The sequence below is a fragment of the Polistes canadensis genome, unplaced genomic scaffold, assembly GCF_001313835.1.
Source record: "Polistes canadensis isolate GaletaPanama2010 unplaced genomic scaffold, ASM131383v1 scaffold_10, whole genome shotgun sequence".
NCBI lineage: Eukaryota > Metazoa > Arthropoda > Insecta > Hymenoptera > Vespidae > Polistes > Polistes canadensis.
Window position 1 is genome coordinate 692,098 of NW_014569557.1, and position 23,087 is coordinate 715,184.

At 36.2% G+C, this 23,087-nt stretch overlaps 1 protein-coding gene across 3 annotated transcripts in view; it reads left to right on the forward strand.

Annotated features, from left to right (window-relative positions):
• The window catches only part of LOC106793005 (protein apterous-like), a 45,314-nt gene that overhangs the window by 15,650 nt on the left and 6,577 nt on the right, over nucleotides 1–23,087 (forward strand). Inside the window, exons 2-5 of one of the 3 annotated variants that reach the window (XM_014759562.1) lie at nucleotides 715–1,027; nucleotides 1,313–1,703; nucleotides 22,074–22,267; nucleotides 22,571–22,720. In XM_014759562.1, the coding sequence (XP_014615048.1) occupies nucleotides 715–1,027; nucleotides 1,313–1,703; nucleotides 22,074–22,267; nucleotides 22,571–22,720 (1,048 nt within the window). Of the gene's footprint in view, nucleotides 1–714; nucleotides 1,028–1,312; nucleotides 1,704–22,073; nucleotides 22,721–23,087 lie in introns of all 3 variants that reach the window. The other 2 variants (XM_014759560.1, XM_014759561.1) reach the window with 2 other exon arrangements.

Genomic DNA, 23,087 nt, shown 5'->3' on the forward strand with positions numbered 1-23,087 from the left:
TTAATATTAGAATTATCGCGGAGACACACGAATGTTGAGTATTTTTCTTATTTTTTTCCTTTTATTCTTTTTTTTTCTTTTTTTTTTTTTTTTTTATCTTCATTCATTCCATTCCTCGACATGAGAGTTTACGATCGATAGCGAAGTTTAACTTTGAGAGTTATTTGAAATAACGTGACACGCGAGTCTACGATATCGAGAAAACGAAAATTAAAAAACAAAATAAAAAGGGCAAGGGAGAAAAACGAAGGTGAGTTTTTCGATACGCATCGACGGACGTCGTTACTCGTAGTAAACCTTTTTGGTACAACCGGTTTTTCGAACTTCTTACTTTTCGTTAGATACGTTCCTTCCGTGTAATCTTCCTAAAAATGACTAGTCTACCGATTTTATCCTCCGTAGTGCTCTTAAAACGATTTTCTTACGACACGGTAGTAGAGATTATGCTACCAACTTGATTACATTTATCGAGTTAGAGACGTAAGGAAGATCGTTAAATCGATCATTTGTTTAAATCGCTTATAAAAGTTTCATATTGAAGACAAGAATAAACTTCTAAAAAAAAAAAATCAAATAAAAATGGTCGAAGTATTGGAAAATTGTCTTTAAGAATTTGTTCACATATAAATGTGTACGTGTATAACAAAAAAAAATAGACAGAGAGAGAGAGAGAAAAAAAAGAAATATTTAACGTGAACGGTTTTGTTTCAACAGCCGGCCAGCTCGCAAGAGCGCGGGAGCGGCTTGGCTGTGGGGCGTCAAGGGGGGCCCGGTAGTGCGGGGGGCCCCGGAGCAGTCGAGCAGGCAAGGGACCTCAGTCCCTGCCTCCCCGCGTCGATGGGCGACGCTGCACGACCCACCACCTTACCGTGCAGTCCTCCCGCCGCCCACCACCACGGGCCCCATCACACGCCCCATCACACGTCCCATCAGACGCCCTTACATCAAACACACTGCGGCACTAACAACAACTGCTACGACGGACCGACCACCCCTTACGATTCCAGAGACTACGATTCGCCTGGAGGTTCGTGTTTATATTTTCTTATTTATTATTTTAATAATGTCTTGAGTAAATCTTTTTCTTTCTTTTTTTTTTTTTTATAAGCTTCTATAAAAACGTCCATGAAATAAAATTACTTTTATGTAATTTTTTAGTCCGATTAAAATGACTACCCAATTAATACCTACACTAATATCGATTCTATTAACTACTCTTTACGATTTGTATCGAACAATTGTCCATGTTTACAGAAGTTAGAAATAAACAAAACAAAACCAAAAAAAAAAGAATCAAAATAATATTCGACAGGTGGATCGGAGTACAGAAACAACGGTAGTTTCGATAATAATCCGAGTGACTTGAGTATGCCGCCACAAGGGACGCATCATCACCATCACCACCATCATCACTCCCATTTGCATGGACAAACTCACACGCAGGAACAACAAACCTCCGAACATTTGCAGACCATTCCGAAACTCGAGCCACCGCCAACGCCCCCGGCACAATCCGAGGATGTTCCTGGAGTTGTTTGTGCGGGTTGTGGGCTTAGGATATCTGACAGATACTACCTTCAGGCGGTTGACAGGAGATGGCATGCTGCGTGTCTTCAATGTTCTCACTGTCGTCAGGGTCTCGATAACGAAGTCACCTGTTTCTGTAGGAATGGAAATATTTACTGCAAGAAAGATTACTATAGGTGAGTTTACATTTTATTTTAAACATCGTTTCCGGTAAATTGGAAAATTCATTTTCTTTTTTATATAATCCAATTTAGTTTAAATATATAATTCTACTTTAATACTCTAAATTATCTGAAATAAAATTCAAGAAATATCAATAGTACTTATGGTTTTATTCGAAATCATATTACACGGATAAGATGGTGATATAATTGTTGTCGATAATATGTGCAATACAATACAATAAGTTAAGTTCAACTTTGCTCATGTCCAAGCAAGAGAAAACATGATTCGCATGACGGGTTAAATAACGACGACGAACAGTCAAGAAAGAGAGAGAGAGAGAGAGATCGTTCCCGGCGATCTCTTTTCCGCTTCCTCTTTAAGTCGATAGGGAGTTTATTTATTACGTTACTCGCGGAGGTTCATTCATAGCGGAGCGTGTTTACACGACCGCCCACCGGCCCTCATTTTTCTCGGTACGGTCATTAAGCGAGATCGCACGCCGGTAACGCCTGTCACGCTTACGCTACCGTGTCTCTCGCGGAAATCCGTATTAAATCATTATATCGCGTCTAGAAAACGAAAGAGAGAGAGAGAGAGAGAGAGAGAGAGAGAGAGAGAGAGAGAAGACACCCTAACTATGATATTCTTATTAAAATGATATTTTTTCTTTTAAATTTCAATTGAACAATATACGTACAAGTAGAGATACAACGTTTATCCAAATGATGTTATTCGACAAAATTAAAAAATAATTCTTTCTCTCGTTTATAAACGAATCTTTTGTTTTTTTTTTTATAAATGAACGAAAATTTTCTAACTGGTTAAAGAAAATCATGTGACGAAAGTTCAAAGACGTCCTTCGACCAGTTCAGTTCGAAAGTTTCACGTCCCTCTCGTTTGCAACCAACCGTCGTCTGCAGTTGCATTTTGACGGCGAACAATCCGCGTCATGAAAGCCACTCGTTACGGCTTACCGAGAATAGGTCGGGAGGCTCGTGCGAATAAGTCAAGCGCGAAGTAATTTATGCGATTCCGTGAGCCATTCGAAGACGAGCGCTGTTTGAAAATACATCCGCCGCCGCCACCACCACCACCACCATCATCACCACCACCATCAACCAACGCTCATGCTGCCATTGCCGTCGTCAGCAGCACCGCGAAACGGAATTCGACTAACGTTTGCGTAATTACACGTCATCTTTTTTTTTACTTTTTTTACATATTTTTGCCCCCCCCCCCCCAAAACAATTTTTTTTATATTTTTAAAAATATATTTTTTCTATATATATATAAAAAAAAATCTATTTCCATCTAGCAAGTTCCAAGAAAGTTACACAACGATGTAATTTTCTTTCTAATTCCTTTCGATAAGTCGCATAAGTTCGTAGTCTTACGATAAAATAAAATACGCGATTCATGGCCGTTAACATTTGCAAATATAATCCGGCACGCAATTGCTGCTACTGATGTATCCCGATGTATCGCACGCGAAACTAACATTTATCAAAGCCGACCCAGTTCGTGATTATTTCCTAATGAAATATTAGATACGTGGGGGTAGTTCTCGATCGAGAAACGATTTTATTATAAAGTCCAATGGCAATAGATTATGCATTAAATTGTAGCAAACCGAATGTTGAACAAAAACAACAAAACGATACTTTTTCCTCGGGGTAGCGCACTAATAATCATCGAATTTTTGAAGTATCAATAATTCTAACTGCTAGAAATAAATTCATTAAATTATTTTTATCTTTGATCACTTATACTGTGTTTTATACTGTTTTTTTCTCTGTTTTTTTTTTTTTAATGAAAATATGACAATTTGTAGTAAGAAATTAGAAAATGTTGAGTTTAATTTACAATTAGGATAAATTGAACGACTAAAGGCCACACGTACACGTCAGATTAAGAGGAAAAAAAAGAGAGTGTGAGAGAAAAAGAGAGAGAGAGAGAGAGAGAGAGAGAGAGAGAAAATAAATGTAACTATCCTTTAAAGCCATAAGTTTTTTGAATCATCAGCAGTTAGAAAAGAAATTCCTCGATCTCTTTGATCCTACAAAATTCCCATACTCGTAAATACGGAGTGGTGGTACGTACCAACGGCATGGTTGCTACTTAACGCGCGGCTTAATAAGAATTTTCTCACGTTTCCCTCTTTCCCTCGTCGGTTAACCAGTAATTTCCATTGCGGGAAACAATCGTCAGACCGGCAGGTAGAAATACGCGGAAATCACCTGTCTTACCATATTTCGATCTGACTTCAGACACTAATCCTCGCGTTCGAGCAAACGACTCTTCTTAGGGCAACCAATAGTGAGTCGGTAAAATGGTGCTGTTTTACAGGAGACCCCTAGTGTTTCAACTTGTATATTTTACGTTTGGTTAATCCTTACGGGATTGTTATCGGCCGTCGTCCTTGCGTTGAAATTTCAGACAAATATATTTCTACAATATTACGTCACTCGCATCCGATTATTTCAATAATCAGACCAACTTTTAATTACGTTCGTAGTTTATCACGTTGATTAAGTTCTTTTTTTTTTTTCTTTTTTTTTTCTTTATTTCTTTTAAAAGATAACGTATCTTTGTTTTCTTTCTCTCTCTCTCTCCCCCCTTCTCTTATTCGATCCGCGATAATTTCTTTTTCTTTCTGCAGAAATTAATGAAACTATCGATCTTTTATTTCTTTTCTTTCTTTCTCTGATTTCGTCCAACCTTCATAGATGTGTTTTCTTTTTTTTTTCTTTAAATATTTTCTAAGATAAACGTTCCCAGAGGCGATTTCGAGGTCGTATACGAATCGTCGCGCGAATTCGTCACGATTTCGTTTGTAATTGAAAAACGAGTTCGTTCGAATAAAATCGATGCGAAAAATATTCACCAAGTTGAGTTAAACGCCAAGCGTCTGGTATATTACGGTGACGAGTTCTTTTTTTTTTTCTTTTTGCGCTTAATCTCTTACCACTTTTACGCTAACACAACTCTTTAATAGGCCAAGTATTAGAATACACAAATAACCAACGAACAAAACAAAAAATAAGGAAAAACGGTTGATCATAACTAGTATCATTATCTTGTACGTTAAACGTGTCACAGGAATGAATAGGCGTTTAATATATTAAAAGAAGAAAAAGAGGGAAACGCAAAGCAAAAGTACAAGATAGTTATCGTCATTTTAAACATACACGATGCGGGTATAGTGTGTAAGGTAAAAAAAATACTACTCGTCAAAATCGTGTTACCATTCGTCGTCGGATAAACGTTTTAAGGTTATAAAGCTTCTTCTTCCTTTCTCTCTCTTTCTCTTTCCTTCTTTCTCTCTTTCTTTCTCTCTTTCTTTCTTTCTTTCTCTTTCGGTAGAATTCGAGGTACGAAGAAAGAGACTACTTTAATGGCTACAGAAAACTTGGTGTAACGAAGCGTACCTATAGAATTAGATCCTACCTAAACGTATATTTCTGAACGAATGAAGTGGATGATGCGAAAACTTTCCTCTCTTTCTCTTTCTCTTCGTATCCCCTCTTCAACCCCCTCTTTAACACCCTCCCTCTCTCTCTTTTCTTGTTTTCTTATACTTTGTAACGTACTTTGTAACCAAACGTAGATAGTTTTTTTTTTTTGGAATTCAACGTCAATTACGCTTAACCGAGTTTTTCCTATGTTTGCATGTGTGTATGTATGTAAAAAAAAAAAAAAGAAAAAAATATAATAGGTTCGGGAAGAGAAGGGGAAAAAGAAGGAAAAGGGACGACACCCCATACGTGAATCGGATATAGATATTTCGCGCTAAAGTTTTTTCTCGTTGAAAGATTCCTTTTTTTTTTTTTATTCGACTAACTCGCACGGTCGATTCATTTAATGAACTGTCGTAAGTAGTTGAGTTCGTTGTAAATCGTATAGAAATGAAGGAGTCGAAGTGTACTTTAGATTTCAATGTTCAATGTTTGCAAACGTACTAGCAAACATTGAAATGTATTTTCTTGTTTTTTTTTTCCTTTTCTTTTTTTTTTTTTTTTTTTTTTTTTTTTTTTTTTTTTTTTTTTTTACACGAAAGAAGAAAGATAAAATAATGTTTATTACATATGTGAGTGAGAATTTAAAAGATAATAAAAAATTATATTCAAATATATTATTGAACGAGTATACACGTGACAAAGAATGATAATAAAGTTTATCAAACCGAAGTAAAAAGTCTGTAAATAACAAAAATGATTATGCATAAAAGAAAAAGGAAAAAAAATATGTAAGAAGATTGTCAACGTTCTAGTCACGTTGAAATACTACTTCCCCATAAGATCAATGATAAAGTCACAAGCAACGAGTTATTAATACACGGTTAATAAAATGGATAAACGGTGAACTGTTCAAAAAAAACAAAAACTTTGTGCTGTTGATAGAGAGAAGGTTAAAACAGATGCGATATTTTTTAGTAGTGTTGAATAGGTGGTGTGAGAAGGTGTTTGTTAAGAAATAAATTAGTAAATTGTTAAACTGGGAAAGTAAAAAAATGTAAGAAATAAAAATAATGTAGGAGAGAGATTCAATTAATTTTTAATTATTATATTCAACCGAAGGGGTTAAAATATACATATATAATATATAATATATATAATTAATATTAATACATATATAATTAATATACATATATAATATAATATACATATATATATATAGAGAGAGAGAGAATGATAAAGTTGAGGCCTCACACGGTGAGAAGAAGGATATTAGCGTATTCTCTCGTGGTGGTTCAGTCGAATGCAAGAGTAGAGTACAGAGAGAAGAAATTACCAAGCACGAACTATGTATGTATGTATATATATACTAAAGATCCGTAGTGGACACCGGCAATGCCTTCGACCACCGCTCCATCGACTAATGGTCACGACTCGACCATTTACCTCCGGCGAAGCGTCGATTCTTGATAAGTAAATCACTGGCGATCTACATTTCAGGAGCGACGCCACGATATGTCTCTGCGTTACGATCAACGAATACCTTTCTACACTATATTATACTACAACCTATACTTATACATACTGTGTATATATATATATATATATATGGACATGTACAGAGAGTCAGTCACATATATATTCCTACAACTATTGTCAATTAAATACAATTAATATTTACTTGTAATAGAATATATTATAAAAGTTTTGCAATAACACAAGCAAATATAAATGATTACAAAATTTACAATGGAAAAATGAATATTCTCGTGACTAATTGTACGTGTTATTTTTTTTATCATATATTACGTACACGTGTATACTCGTGATAGAAAATTACAAAACTCATTTTCTTACATTGTCAAATACATTTGAGAGATAATAGCAAACTTATAAATTCTAATGAAAGTTTTATCTTCGAAGTTGTTGTTCGTATGTAAAACTACACTTTGATACTCGTAAAGATTCGATTATTTGCTAATGAGTAAAGGAATCTAACATATAAGTATCGTAGAAATAGTAGGTACCCTTCGAAGTAATTTCGGTCGTCACGAGAGTGTTAGGGTTGCGAAAGAGAATAAGGAGTTACAGTCATCGCCCTTACGTACCTCTTCTCTTCTTTTCTCTTCTCTTCTCTTCTCTTCTCTTCTCTTCTCTTCTCTTCTCTTCCTTGTGTACGTGGTATGCCTCGAAAATCGCATTAACCGATCTTCTTAGAGGGTACGCTCGAGATCCTAGGATAAGCAGCTGGTTTTATCGCGCCAAGAAGGACGCGTTTGCTTGCAAAGTAGAAAAAGAAAGAGAAAGATAGAGGAGGGTGGAGTTGGAGGGACGTGAGGTTGGTATAATCGCGTAAAATGTAAATGGCAAGAGAAATAGAGAAAATAAGAATGAACGAAATGTTTAGAAATGATCGATTAGTTTAGAAATTAAGGTGCACGTGTTGCTACGATTCTAACTGTCCTTTAGAACACTGTCTTTAGAACGAAAAATGAACTATTTGATTCGATTATGATCTGATGATACAAATTTATAAACAACTATTTATAATTTCACCTGCCTATATATATATTTCTATTTTATTATGTCAACTGTCTGGCTATGTTGGATTATTAATTTCCAGCACGATCGTTAAAGTTGAGCGATGTGGGCATGGTTAAGTTACATGGATGGGTGCGCCCAGTCCATAGAAAAATAAAAGACAAAAATCGTGTGCTGTTGACTCCAGAAAAGTGGAAAAAGACGGGGGCACCTATTTGGTATATTAGTATCGAATAAATATTGAGAAGGTGATAAATAGAGAAATGTGAACCTCGTAAAAGGGTGAATAAAAATGCATAGTGATTTGTTAAAAACAACGATAAAATTGTCAACAGCATAAGAGAAAATACTCATCAAAGACTCCATTTATTTAGGATTAATAATCACATTAAACTCTTCGTAAAGAATCGCTACTTAAGTCTACTAAAATAATACTGGAAATAAAATAACTCTCTATTGATGGTTCTTGAAATGAATCCCCAACGTTATATACTCACACATTAAAGTTCCAACACTATTACACTTTACTCAATGATCGTCGATAAATGTATCGATCGTTATATTAACCCATTAACAAATAGTGTATATAATAATTGTATTGGAGTAATTAGAAAAACAATTAAAAATGGTATATTAATGAAATCATAAATTTGTGTTCTCTATTAGAACAAAATTAAAATGGTATAAAAAAGGAAAGGAAAAAGAAAGATAAATGAAAAACAAGAGAAAAGATTATAGAAAGGCAGGCAGACATCCCGTCACGACAGGATTTTAACCGAAAGGAATCTTTCTTATCTCCGTCTTTCGCGTCTCGAGCCGTTAGCATCGTTGCTGTTCTTGCTTGCTTGCTTGCTTGCTTGCTTGCTTACTTGCCATCGTCGCTTCAGAGTTGTTTCCAACCGTTCGTTCCTCTTCTTCTTCTTCTTCTCTCTTGACTGTTATTAGGCAGAGACACGTCGCGTGTCTCGTCCGGTTCGACTCTTCACGAAGAAGGAACATTCTTAACGTGTGCCATGCTACCGTGACATACTTTCGCTAACTCTCTACTTTTCTACAGGTTGCGAAGTTATCGAAAAAAAAAAAAGAAAAAAAAAAAAAGATTGCCAATGAAATAAGTCATTACCTATCTTCTCTTTTTCCCTTCTATTCATTTTAATTATTTCTAATACTTAACACATTGCGTTACGAGAATTCTTGTTAATAATAAAATCGATCATTGAGACCACGAGTTACGAGATCGTGTATCTCCTTTTTATGAGTTTCGTTGTCTTATTAATACTACGTACTCATATAAACGAATTTCAAATAATTTTATTCAATTATATTCAATTTGGATAAGAGAATCAATGAATATACATGAACGGTTCAAAATTAAAGGGGGTATAAGTAAATCTGTTTAAAATTAATTTGAGATAAGTATAGAATTATAATATAGACAATGTTTTTCCTTTTCAGTCACACGCTTATGTTAGTTATATTTATGAATTGATAAATATTTATGAATAAAGTTCTTCATATGGATTGTGTACTAAGGTTTTTGGTACGCTTTAAAATTTGCGAGATTTCAAAAACGCGTTTGGTTAAAAACGCTGGAACTTAACGCAATGTGTTAACAATACAAACGAACAATTCTTTCCAAATATTTTATATCGATAATATTTGTTTTTTTTTTCTTTCTTCAATCAAGTCATTTTAATTATTTTATTGGTAGGATCAGATAATTCATAAATCGAAAGGATTGTAATTATTTATCTCGAATTGAGTTATCGTAATTTTATGTTAAATGAAATGAGAGATAGGAAGAACGTCTCGTCTCGATATATTCGAATGGAACCCATGTCCTTTAGAAAAATGGAAATTAAGAATAGGTTATTCAAGATACTTTGAAAGTTTCTCGTCACCTTGCGTGCTGGTTCGGCCCGGCCGGCTGGTTTTGTCGTAAAAATTACTTCGCGTAAAGAGATCGTTGTGTTGCGGTCGTCGACGTAGGAACAACTTCCTTAACTCTTTCGTTTCTGTTTCTGCTTGCCTTTCGCTTGTATATATATCTATCTATTTATCTATCTATCTATCTATTCCTATCTCTCTATCTCTATCTCCTTCTTTCTCTCTCTTCCGTTTCGGTGTATCCTCAATCTTTTATTTCTTTTATTTTTATTTTATTTTACCACAAACGTTCTTTCCTCTTTCTCGTTTCTCATAATTCAGCGTGATATTATAAAAACTTTAGACGTTAATCGAACCGAGACTATCCCATCTCTTTCTCCTCGTTGCTTATAAATTGGTTTAAAGTACTTAATGAAATTATACGTAGCACAAACGCCTTAAGATTCTTCAATATTTCTCATTCAAGACTCTCTTAACCGTTGTTGAAGGTAGTTCGTTTTTTCTACAGCCTTTCGAGTGCCACTTCTTTTTTTTTTTTTGATTTGTAATAGGATGATAAATAATTACGTTAGTTTTTACGACTTACTAAGAAAAAGAAGAAGAAGAAGTAATAGAAGTAAAACTCATAATTCATGCATATATAGCAACCTCGGTAACTTTGTATTACTGCCAACTCTGTCTGTTTTCATTCACGGACATTTAAGATTTAAAACATGAAAACGTTCAAGATATAAGGTGATCGTCAAGAAGATCTAAATACGCGATACTCGTACGATTTGCCAAATTTTATTCGGAATTATGAATATACATCTCTTCATTTGAATTTCATTTTGTTAAATGTTAGTCGTTAGAGAAATGGACGATCTATTTCTATGATAATTTAACTTACCTACGATTAATTCTACTAATTATTTTTTACCAATCGACGATATAATTTTATGATCATTTTTATTACGATTCATTTTAATAACAAATATATTACCGAGAAATAACACTTTACCTAAAAAATGTTTTCTCTTACTTTCTCTCTTTTGCGCGCGTTCGAGAGATGATCAAAGAAGAGAAATAGAAGAGGATATATTCGTGTGCTTTATACAGTCAACAAAGTTGGCGCAAAAATTCGCGTGCGATAAATTATGCGTGCCCACCGTCCCACGTGGTGGTGGTGGTGATACCGGTACGAGTTTGCTCGATAAATAATGAGTGGCGGGTTCGGGTGAATCCCTTTTCTCTTGTTTATTTTTTTTCAAAATGAAAGAGAGCGAAAGAGAAAGAGGAAGTAGAAAAAAGACAAAGAAAGAAAAAAAAAAGAGAAAGAGAGGGCTGCTGATTCCAGCGATAATTTCTACGACTAACCAATAACGAAAATAAACTTACAAGAGAAACGTTCCCGCAAATCCGATCTGACGTACCCTTCGGTACTTGGAATCGACGGTAAATTTAACGACTACCTAACCCTCTGAAGCCCATCCTACCACCACCACCACCACTACCACCCTTTCCCTTCCCTTCTTACTACCTTCTTTGAAACTTCCCTTTCTCTATCTATCTTTCTGTCTCTTTCTTTTAACGCATGCGAAAAGGTCTGTTGCTGTCATCGTTATCGTTGCTCGTCCTCCTCCCCTCCCTCTCCCCCTTCGTCGTTGTCGTTGTCGTTGTCGTCGTCTTCTCCTTCTCGTATTCTCCGGATGTAAAGTCTCACGGCATGCATCGTGTCATTGTAAGTAGACTCAGGCAGAACTTGCATTAGCAGCGTCTATCCGGCTCTAGTCCGATAACATCGGGAAGAAGACAACAATGTTGTATGAGATTCATTTCACGAGAATGATCATCATCTTTTTGCTATGTTGTTTTGTAGGTGGTATTATGCGTTATATACTCCGAGAATAGATTACTATCAAATGGAATAGTTAACTATTATCTTTTATTGTCCTGTGTCACTTATTTTATACGATATATCTTTTATAGCAAAGTACGAGAGAAAAAGAGAGAGAGAGAATATGTTTTTAAATTTAAAATAGATGTAAACGTATTAAGGAAGAGTCTCATTTTCGTATAAATTCTGATAGAAGTTAGAAAATAAATTAACGCTTTGAAGAAAATATTTATTTTTATCTTACGGCGTCGCGTGTCGATATTTATTTTATACGATATTTTAATGAACGAAGTACATCTGTGATATTTTAGTTGTGACAAATATTGTAATATAGAGTTCAAAGAGAATGAGAATATTTTTCTAATAAGAGGAGGATCATACACCGTGCAAGCGGGAAGATTTATTTCGAGAGGAAATATCTAATCTTTATTTAAATATCAAATTACATGTGTGCGAGTTAAAAGACATTTTTATTTTTCTACGTAATATTATAGTCTCAAAACTTATAGAAAAGAATTATGCTCGTAATTTCTCAATCTGCTTTTTATAAATATATGAGGCATAGGTTATAGTTAAAAAAAAAAAAAAAAGAAAAAAAAAGAGTAAAAACATATGTATAAATTCAAATCAAATTAAACTTAATATAAATCTGGTCTGATATAAATTATCAACTCGAGGATAAAATCTATTAAACACAACCACTCTAGGAACCTGTTATAATAAATTCGATTACGTCTTATATGATTTCCTTTCTACGTTGTTTCGCCTTATCTTTTATCACAATTAAAGCGATAATTATTTTGTATTTACAATTAGTTATTTAATATGATTAGATTCGATAAAAACGGGACTGTAACATCCTTGTGGTTTTTGAATGTTTTAAGATAAAACGTTTCACTATTATTCTTTCTATTTCATATTCGTATACGAAAGGTTTTTTTCACATGCACATAAACGCGCACACACACATTTATAAATACTTTGCTCGTTGATGAACAAATAATAATTGTTACATAAGAAGTGTTATACGGGAGAATTATTCTCTACGAGTTTATAATAAGAGAATAAAATGTTTAAAGAAATTTTGCAACGTGGACATGTGTAGTGACGTTAGAAGGATATAAAGAAAACGCCTTTTATTCTCACTGTACTTACCATAAATGTCATCCGACATCGTTAATCGTTAGGCAAGCTTTTTTTTTTCTTATACCCCTTCTTCTTCTTCTTTTTCTTCTTCTTCACCTCTTTTTACCTTTTATTTTTTGTCTTACCTTGTACGATCGTAAAAGAAAGCCAAGCACCGATGATACGTCGGCACGGAGAAACATTTAATTCTCGAACGATTTAAATCGACTTTCATAAGTGTAGTTTCACATTTTTTTACATCGAGTTATTACATTGTCGAAGGGGTATTAAAAAAAAAAAAAAAAAAAAAATAAGTAAAGTGAGAGATAAAGAGAAAGGGAGAGGGAAAATGAAAGAAAAAAATAAAAAAGAATGTTGGTAAGCGACGATAAATAATATTCGTAGAAATCGTAAAATAATAAAAAGGAGACTCGTTACTCGAGTGGGAAAGAAGAAGAAGAAGAAGAAGAAAGATTGGAAGGATATAAAGAGTGAGAGGGCAGGTAAGAGAGATCCTCGATGCTTTGGTAGACATTTGGTCGCTTTAAATCAACGCCGTGCAAACGGGAAATAGCGAGATGTAATTGAGCCATAACCCACGGCCGGTGAACGGACAAATATTTCAGCGCTGGGAGCTCGCTCATAATTTAACCCCTCGTAATTAAGATGCAGACACCCGACGGGAGTACCTACCATCGCCATTGGTGGAAGAAAGACTCTAAAGTCGGATGAAAGAAAGAGAGAAATCGAAAGAAACAACAACACGCAACTTTCTTGATTTTTCTTATTTACTTATTTATTTACTTACTTATTTATACTCTTTCGATTTGTTTAGGATCCAAAATTTTGGCTAATTTTGTTTAAACGTCATTTTTTTATTAAAAATTATTTGTTCAATTTATGGATAGAAAATAATTACTCGTATGAATCTATATTATAGTTTTTCGTCTGTAAAATGTTTCGAATAATTTTTAAGAGAGCTTGACTTTGATATTCCGATATAATAGATATAATAATGATAATTATATTTATGAATATATTCTTTTTGTAGATCTAATCGTACACAGTTCCTACATTTATTGCATTATCTATTGCTAATGGTTTTATATATGGTTTATTTTAGAAAATTAAATGCGTATTTAAAAAAGCCATTTATCGTTTTACTTTCGATATTAGGTAGAGATGAATTATCGTTAAATTTGTCGAACCAATCCAACTAACAGAAGAAGGAAAAAAAAAAAGAAATAGATAAAAGCTAAATGGTTTGACATAAAGAAAAAAAAAAGAAAAGAATTACTCGTAATAAGAATTTAATTTTAGTATTGGTAGGATAGAGAAGATTTTGATTTCTTTCGACTAGGTTATAACGTGTTTTTAAACGAACGATAAAATAGTTCGAGAGAAAAGAAAAAAGAAAGAAAGAAAGAAAGAAGGAAAAAAAAGGAAATAACAGATGGAAGAGCTGGTGGAACGTTAAAAATCTCTCTAACGCTTACGGCTTTTAAAAGAACGGCCGCTCGTAAAGCTCGAAACATTACGAAATCCCATGGGCTGCATTTTGTCCGAATGCATGCTCCTTAAAAAAGAGGAGAAGGATATCAGTAAGATCAGTCGTTTGACATACGACGAGGCGGATCCTCTTCTACTTGGCGACTCGGACTTCTTTAAACCATGGTCGTTTCTTCTTCGTCTCTTTCTCCCCACCTCCTCCCCTCCTCTTTCAAAGCAACGTCGTCGGCCGTTGACCAGAACACAGAGCAAATGGGGAAAAAGCGAATGAACGAATGAACGAATAAACGAACGAATGAACGAACGGTGGAAAGAGAAATGATTAGACCTCGATAACGATAACGAGAGTGTCTCCCTATCGACGATCATCGTCCGCACGTTATCGGATCCAGTAATCTTCTCTTGGAATTTCGACGCATTCGCCCTGCTTTTTCGGCTCGAGGAGGAAAATATAGTCAAGGATATAAATATGATAGAGTCACGACCCTAACTTCAGTATCTTTTTCTCTCTCTCTCTTTCTCTTTCTCTTTATTTCTACATTTTACATGGTACTAGAAAGAGGAGGAGGAGGTGGAGAAGGAGGAGGAGGAGAAGGAGAAGAAGAAGAAACGAGTAACATAATACGCGGGACTCGTAACGCGTTCCAAGGACATGCATCATCGGTAGCCGTCCTGGTGTCGCGCTATTTCTCAGGCCCTTTCCGAGATCGTAACACGGTGGAGACACCGAGTTATGTCCTTGCCTTCGTTATCCTACCGAGAGTATAGGATACACTCCCTTTTCGAGATAGAACAACTGGGTGTCTTAAGAATTATAATATCCTCTCATTTTCTATCTTTCTTTAATATTTTTATATTAATATTATTTACTATTTCACATTTTTGTATAATATCAGGATGTTCGTTTCTTTACTTATCTACGAGGGAGAATAATATTCAACCTGAAATGATGAGATGGCAATCGTTAAATGTAAATTAATAATAATAAAACAAACAAAAATATATTATATACGGTTTCAAAAGAGAAAGATTGCGAATTCTGTTACTCGTAACTCTTATCACCGATAAACGTAACCGAGTGTCGTCCGTGGTGTGGTTTTTGAATTATGCGCCATATCACTATGAATATAGGTGGACGTTTTATTTCGAGAAAGATAAAAAAAAAAAGAAGAAGAAAAGTGGGAGGGGGGGAGTGGTAGAAATGAGATAAGAAAGCAAGGATATCTCGATATAGTAGATTTGGCGAGATAAAGAAGGCGGGGACCGTATTTGTAAAGGTAACACCTGCGTACGGGACACTTCATGTATCACCGAAGGGCCGTGGCCCTTGGCGACATGGCGAGAACACGAACGATAGCTCCTTCTTTCCCTTAGGCGATATCGCTTAAGGAGGAGCAAGGCCTCGGTTCCCTATCAGATTCACGAACAATGGCGCCCCGCTATGCCTACGCTTCTTCCTTCGTGTACCACCCTCTTGCGAACAGCTTCCATTTTAAAACATCCTCGAACGCGAGCGCGCGCGTGTGTTTTGCATCCTCCTCTAAATTCGTTTCAATTTATTTTCCTAGAAAATTTTTCGAGAATATTACTTTTTTTTTTTTTTATCAATATATGTTTTATACGTCATTGATAATTAATGAACATGCACGATGATACTATTTTAAAATTTGTTTTTTATTTTACATTTCGGCTAATTCTTATTTTTTCGTTTCTTAAGCAATCCTTGTTTAATTATATTATTGCATATATATATATATATATATATATATATATATATAATGTTGCGCTTAATAGAAATATTTTTTTTCAATTCTAATCTTGTTTTAAACGATCCGTGTGTGTGTTTAATTATTATTATTATTTTCTTTTTAATATATAATATCGCGCTCGATATAAATTTGTGATTCGAATAGATATTAATATTTCGATTAATATATATTACTTTTATTAACGAGCAATCCTCACATTAGATTATCTTTTCGCGATCTTACAGATAAGATCTCAACGTATAAATACCAATAAGTATATATGTTAGTAACTGTATCAAAAGTTCAAACATAAAATGTCATTTTTACATCGGACAAATTCCAGAAAACGATAGGTCGGGGGGCGGTATCTTCAAACGGTAGAAAATAAGAGACTTCGTGCTCTTTCCGTCGTATTCTTCGGAATAATCGTTCGACTTACGTCGACGACGATCTAACTCTCCTCTCGCCATAAAACTCGATCCTCGGTGGGTTTTCTTCACAGGACTTGAGGGGTATATCGCAGAACGCGATGTTAAGGTTCGTTTTGGCATTCGCCTCTACGGGGATTCGTTGGGAATTTTTACGAGTACCTGCCTCGTTGCTCATCGTTGTTCCGTAAGAGGATTCGGCGTATCCCGGCGGGGGGTCCATCCTATCGGACAAACCTTCTTTCTCTTTCTCTCTCATTTTTTCCTTCCCTCTCTCTTTCTCTCTTATTCTTATTTTTCTCTTTTGCGACGAGTCCTACGCTTCCAACCGGCCAGCAAGAGCCAACCAACCAGCCATGCTATCGTCGATGTCACCGCATAAAACATTCCTAAGAAAGTATCGCGTTACGTTAAACCCTCCCTCTTCTCCTCCCCTTCCCTCTTTTCTTCCTTCTTCTTCTTCTACTTTCTTCAACCTCTTTTTCTCTCTTATATATATATATATATATACACAAATTTTTTAATTATAAAGGAGGAAGAGAGAGAGAAAAGGAAGCTTGCATCAAACGTGTAGGAGAGAGAGAAATGTCAAAGACGAAATGTCGATTTCGACGACCCACGCATCTCAAGGATTTTCTTCTTCGATATTTTTCCTCCTTCTCTTTCTTACTTTTCGTCATTCGCTTTCCCTTTCTTTCTCTCTCTCTCTTTCTCTTTCTGTTTTCTTTTTTTCTTTCTATTTTTTTTCTTTTTTTTTTACGAGGAATAATCTAGAAACGAGAAGACCACGAGAAGGAGCAGCAGCAACAGCTACCGCTCGATGTGGTTGTATGTGTAGACTCTTCTCGAAAACAGGGAGGACACACCGCTGTGCGTGGGATGCTACGTGACTGCTGCCGGCAACGTTTGCATTAATCTAGATCACAGCACTATATTAACCCTGATGTCTTTTTATTGGGATACCGCCACAGTTGCCACCGTCGACGAACAATTTTTCTCACTTCTGACGATCGAACGAATCTACTCTTCTCTTCTCTTCTCTTTTCTTTTCTTTATTTTTCTTTTCTTCTCATCTTTCACTCACTTTTTTACAATTTACTTTAACTTTCATACACTCAATGATTTTTGTATAACCTAAATTAATTATTATCAGGAACACTTTTATTCAATGCCAAAAATGATATTTTTCATTGAAACGATTAAAAGAATTTTATATTTAAATCTATGGGGAAAAATCAATCGGGATGGAAGGGTGGGACGTCATAGAATATTCGAACATCGTAACTCGACATTTGAGATGTTTCATATTGTTCTCTCCGTTTAAAAATATAACTCTTGAATCGAAATCAGTTAATTAATTATCGATAAGTATCAATATCGTTTTTATTCCATTGTGAAATGTTATGCATTTGTGTTTTAAATTGTTAAACATCTTGAATTATTTTCAATTGTTAATCATTTATCATAAATGTTTTTAGATCATTTTCTTTTTTACGATCATTTCATAATAGTTTTTGAATGGTCATCGATAATAATAATACGATTTATTTCTACTTCGTATCAATCGATCTTTGAAAATAATCAATGACGTATAATCGAGTCAGTTTTGAAATTTACAATAATAACATACGTATATACGCACACGCGTGTTTTAAAATATTACATATAATATATTATTATTTTTGTATGATTTTTGTAACATTTGATTACATTTCTATACGTTACGAATATGTATTAAGGAAAATAATTACCGCGAAATATAACGAATTAATTGAATAAAAGAACAATGAACTCGATTGACGTTTTTAAATGACCAATACTAGCAAGTAAAAAAGATTTAATGATAGATCGAGTTATTTACGCGTTAACGCGACACAACGTTATCGGCACTTAAGTAGATAAAATGAACGCAAACGTCGAATGGTTGTCGGATCGAAGGCAAATAATTCATTGTCAGGGTGAAGAATCGACAATTCGAAAGGTCCATTAACGTTTTACAGAGATTTCATGTCTCTCTCTTTCTCTCTCATATTCTCATTATATTATCTTTCTCTCTTTTTTTTTTTAAACGATTAGATCGGGGTATAGCTTATCGGTGGATGCATTAATTACCGATCTTCGGGAAGAAATTCAGCGTGGTGTTCGGTCCTCGACAAGTTTTATCGCGAAAATAATAATTTACGAGCTTGAGAAGATCCTTTCTCCCTTTCCCCTCTTAAACAAAAAAAAAAAAAAGAAAAAAAAAAAGAAAAAAAAGAAAGGAAAGGAAAGGACGAGTTACCAGTGCGAGAATTACGGAAGGAAAATATGCAGTAAGGTAGAGATACGTATAATATTCATGCAGAGCTTTTGCTACCTTTCTCGACGTCCGTGTATCGTATCTGATAAATGTCCTACTATCACGATATTTTAAAGTTCACGTATTATACGAATACTATAAAAAAAAAAGAAAATCTTTATTATATTTACGGTAGGTAGGTAGGTAGCCATGATTAACACGCCAACTTATTTCTTTTATTTTTATCCTATGATAATTGTTAAATAATTTCAATCTAATCAAGAATATTAGAAACTCGAAAGCTCATTACCGTAAATATCTAATTCCGTCAATGTTCTCGTTTTTAAGCAAGAACCCATCCACCCCATTCGCGATTTAGATATTTTTATTCGAACCTTTTCTTTTTATAGAAAATGGATAGGGAGAGGTGATCGTGAGTAGGTCTCATAAAGATCATGATTGAGAGAAAACTATATCGAGAGAATTGGTTCGATCATTATTCATGTCGTTAACCGAACGCGTAATTCTTCGTTCCTTTCGTCGTTGGACTCGTCGGGAGGAGTCTCTTTGCAGCTGCCAGAGAACGATGGTGGTTCCAGTTTGGTGGTGTCTCGTGCACAAGTTACAGAAAGAAAAGGAAGAAAGAAAGAAAGAGAGAGAGAGAGAAAGAAAAAGAGAGGATGGTCCAGTCTCTTTCTCTCGTACGTGAGAAATCGCGGTTCCTTTTCTTCTCTCTCTAAAGGAGAGGAGCGCACGTTCTCGCGGTCGTATCCCCCTGGAAGCTCCCTGGAAGCCCCCTGGATCATGGGGAACGTGAACGGGAAAAAGGAGGAAGTGAAGAATAAGAATAAAAAATAAGAAGAAGAAGAAGAAGAGGAGGAGGAGGAGAAAGAGAGAACGAGGAAGCAAGAGGGAAGAAGAGGAACGCAAAAGAAATATGAAGCGGGAGAAAAAAGAAATATGAAAAAGTATAAAAAATAATAATAATAATAATAATAATAATAAAAAAGTAAAACGGAAGAAGAAGAAGAAGAAGAAAAAAAAAAGGAAGAGAAAGAAGGGAAAGAGAAGAGAATCCACGTGCTCCACGGGTGCCGAGTGTGCGAACGCACTGCGAGTGGTCCGAATCCGCGTATATAAAGGATTTCCGACTCTTTGTGGCGAGTGGCAACGGTGGTGTTTAGGCGTTTGGAAATACACTGCCGTGCGCTTAGAATACGCGTCACATTGTATAATAATGTATCGCATATGGCGCATCTTGTAAAACTCTGCGGGCGTTCTTCTAACATCTCCCCTCCCCTCCCTGATTCCCTCTTTCCTCTTTTCCAATACCCCTGCCTGACCCCTACGAATATTCTTACCGTGTACGAATTTATGCGTCTGTGTTATTATTGCGTGTACGTGTGTTGTTAGGTTTTCGTAGACGAAACGGGATGAAAACGTGAATGAGCTTATTCTCGGTTGCTCGGTTGGTTCATTCATTCATTCATTCATTCGTTCATTCATTCATCGGAAGCAACCTGGTAGAGGGAGAGAGAGAGAGAGAGAGAGAGAGAGAGAGAGAGACCTCAAACGGCAAGTCGTCCTACGTGTTTTGTCCGCGTTAAAGAAAACGGAATTTGGTGGTTCCGTCAAAAGCAAAAACCAAGTCGAATGAGCAAAATCGTTTATGGTTTGTTTGCTTTATTCTTAGGGAGGAGGACTTTCTTTAGTAAAATTTTCCTTTTATTTGTCTTCTATTTTTTTCTTCTTCCTCTATCTTCGCGTCCTTCTTTGAAAATTTAGATCAAGATCGAAGAAAGCTTAACGAATCAGAGAAGGCAAAGTTCATGCGAAAACTAGGAATTTACCAAGGATTTACCAAGGGTAAACTAAATACGTGCCATACAAAGGCTACTACTTCGTTGATCGATCAAGACCAGTACGCTTGGGTAGATCCGATTAAACGAAAATACTCGGCTTTACGTGTACTCGAAGCGGAAGAGAATCCAGCAGAGAATAAGAGAAAGAGAGAGAGAGAGAGAGAGAGGGAAGTCTTTGGGTCGTCAATAGGATCATGAAATGACAACAATATGTTTGAAGTCAAGAGACCCTCTAGAAAGGAGAGACCTGTTGGGACTAATCCGTTAGATTAGGTTTTGGGGTTTACGCATGAGGAGTTCCTTTCATAGCTTCCCAGATCAGAAATGTAATAACACTTATGTATCTGATAGATATATGTATCTAATAGAAAAATATGAAATACATATTAAACGTGAATTTACAAATATCTTGAAACGAATATAATATAATATAATAGACCATAGAAATATAGTTTTCTTTTTGTAAAGGAAGAAAAAAAAAAAAAAGAAAAAGAATTATTACGTAAAGTTTAAAGTAAATCATCCGTAGAAAAGGTTTCCTCATTTTTCGAATGACGGGATGACATTATCGAAATATCGTTCTTTGTTAACTCACATAGTCGCATTCTCTCTTTGTTACTTACCGATCTCTCGACATTAACGATCTGGAAGAAGTTTCTTCTGTGGCTTGTGAAATGCGAAACAGGCTTTCGAAAAGAGTTGAAAGAAAAGGGAAAAGGAATGAGAAGATAGTCACGTATTTATGGATGTTGTTGCTGCAGTTGGTGGTGGTGGTGGTGGTGGTGGTGGTAGTTGTGAAGGTGGTTATGGAGGAGGTGGTTGTGGTGGCGGGCCGGATCGGCGTTATAAGATCGGACACGTCTCTATCTAGGCTCTTGGGCAACATACGGCCAAGTTGGGGACGCCAATATATTTGGAAGAAGCGGGGAACGACGAGATAGGTGGTTAGGTAGGTAGCCGTGGTGGATGTCGAGCGAGATAGTCGACCGGCTTCGGTAATGGAGACTGCAGGGTGCCGCTAATGCAGTAGCGATGTCACGGTGCCCGGTGCATTGGTATATTCCTTCCCTTCCGCCGTTTTGCTTTCGCGGCTACTAAGCCGTGTCCTCTCTTCGCCTTCGCGATATCGACGAGAGGCGTACGCGTCTCTTCCTTCTCCTTCTCCTTTTTCTTTTTTTATTCATATTATTTTTTTCCTTTTTTATTTCTGCCTTTCTTCTTCTACCTTTCGCTACATCCTGCCGTGCCTTGCCTTGTCTTGCCTTGCTTTGCCTTGCCAGCAACGATCTCTGGAGGTAGTCTGATATCTCAGCAATATCGGACCTTTGAAAAAGAGGAAAGAGGGTTTAGCACTGGAATGACTTCGTTCGTTCGGGCAAAACTCCTTGATATTTCTCTTTCTTTCTCTCCCTCTCTCTCTCTCTCTTTCAACGTTTTCTTCTATTCTGCTTTTTCTTTCTCCTTCTTCTTCTTCTTTTCTTTCATGAATTTTACTATTATTGCTATTGTTAATTTGATCGTTTGTTATTATAATTATAATAATAATTATTATTATTATTTGCAAGTAATTAAATATTAGCAAAAATATAATAATTCTTGCACCGAGCAAATAGATATTTAGAATGTCTTAAGATAATTTTGAAGAAAATATGTTCCGAATGTCTGTTCGCAGGATGTTCGGGAGCCTGAAGAGGTGCGCGCGATGCCAAGCTGCGATTCTCTCCTCGGAATTGGTGATGCGCGCGCGCGACTTGGTCTTCCACGTGCGTTGCTTTTCCTGTGCGGTGTGCGCGGTCCTCTTGACGAAGGGCGACCACTTTGGGATGAGGGACGGCACGGTTTTGTGTCGGCTGCATTACGAGATAGGTGCGGAACTTCATCCTGCCCAGAGTCCACCGGTTCCTGTTTATCCACCGGGTCCACATTATCCAGGCCAATTTCCGTCTCCCGAATTCCTTCATCATCATCACCACCACCATCATCACCATACGACGGTGGCCGCGGCCGCGGCAGCGGCAGCTGCGGTCGCTGGTCATGGTCCACCTCATCCTCATTCGATGCACCCTCAGCATCCTCACAGTCACATCAGTCCGGTTCCGCTTCAACCCTCGACACCGTCCGTTCCTGATGCCGGTTCACCCCCTAAAGTACCATACTTCAACGGTGCAGCAGCAGCAACAGCAGTCGTACCACCACCGAGGCAAAAGGGACGACCAAGGAAAAGGAAGCCTAAGGATCTCGAGGCTATGACCGCCAGTCTCGGTGAGCTCCCATACGCCTACTCTACTCTTTCTTTTTCATCGAGCTCCATGCAACATTGTAAGATTATAATTCGTTTTTTTTCGTTTACTTTAATATTTTCTATTTCTTACTATTTTCTCTTACTTTAACCAACCCCCTATATTCTTCTTCCGAATGATTCTTCCTCCCATTACTTTTCAAACCGGAAACTCGCGTTTAGATCAAGATCCTTATAAGTACACCAAAATTCCATTCGATTCGTACCATTCGTATACCTAAGTAGTAAGTATGTGAGAACTGAGAACAGGATTTCGATACACGTTCCTCTCTCTCTCTCTCTCTCTCTCTCTCTCTCTCTCTCTCTCTTATTCAATGTAGTAGGGTATCTACTCGCGTAGATCGAGGAAATCGCAGAGAAAGGAACGAAGAAACGAATGTTTCTTCT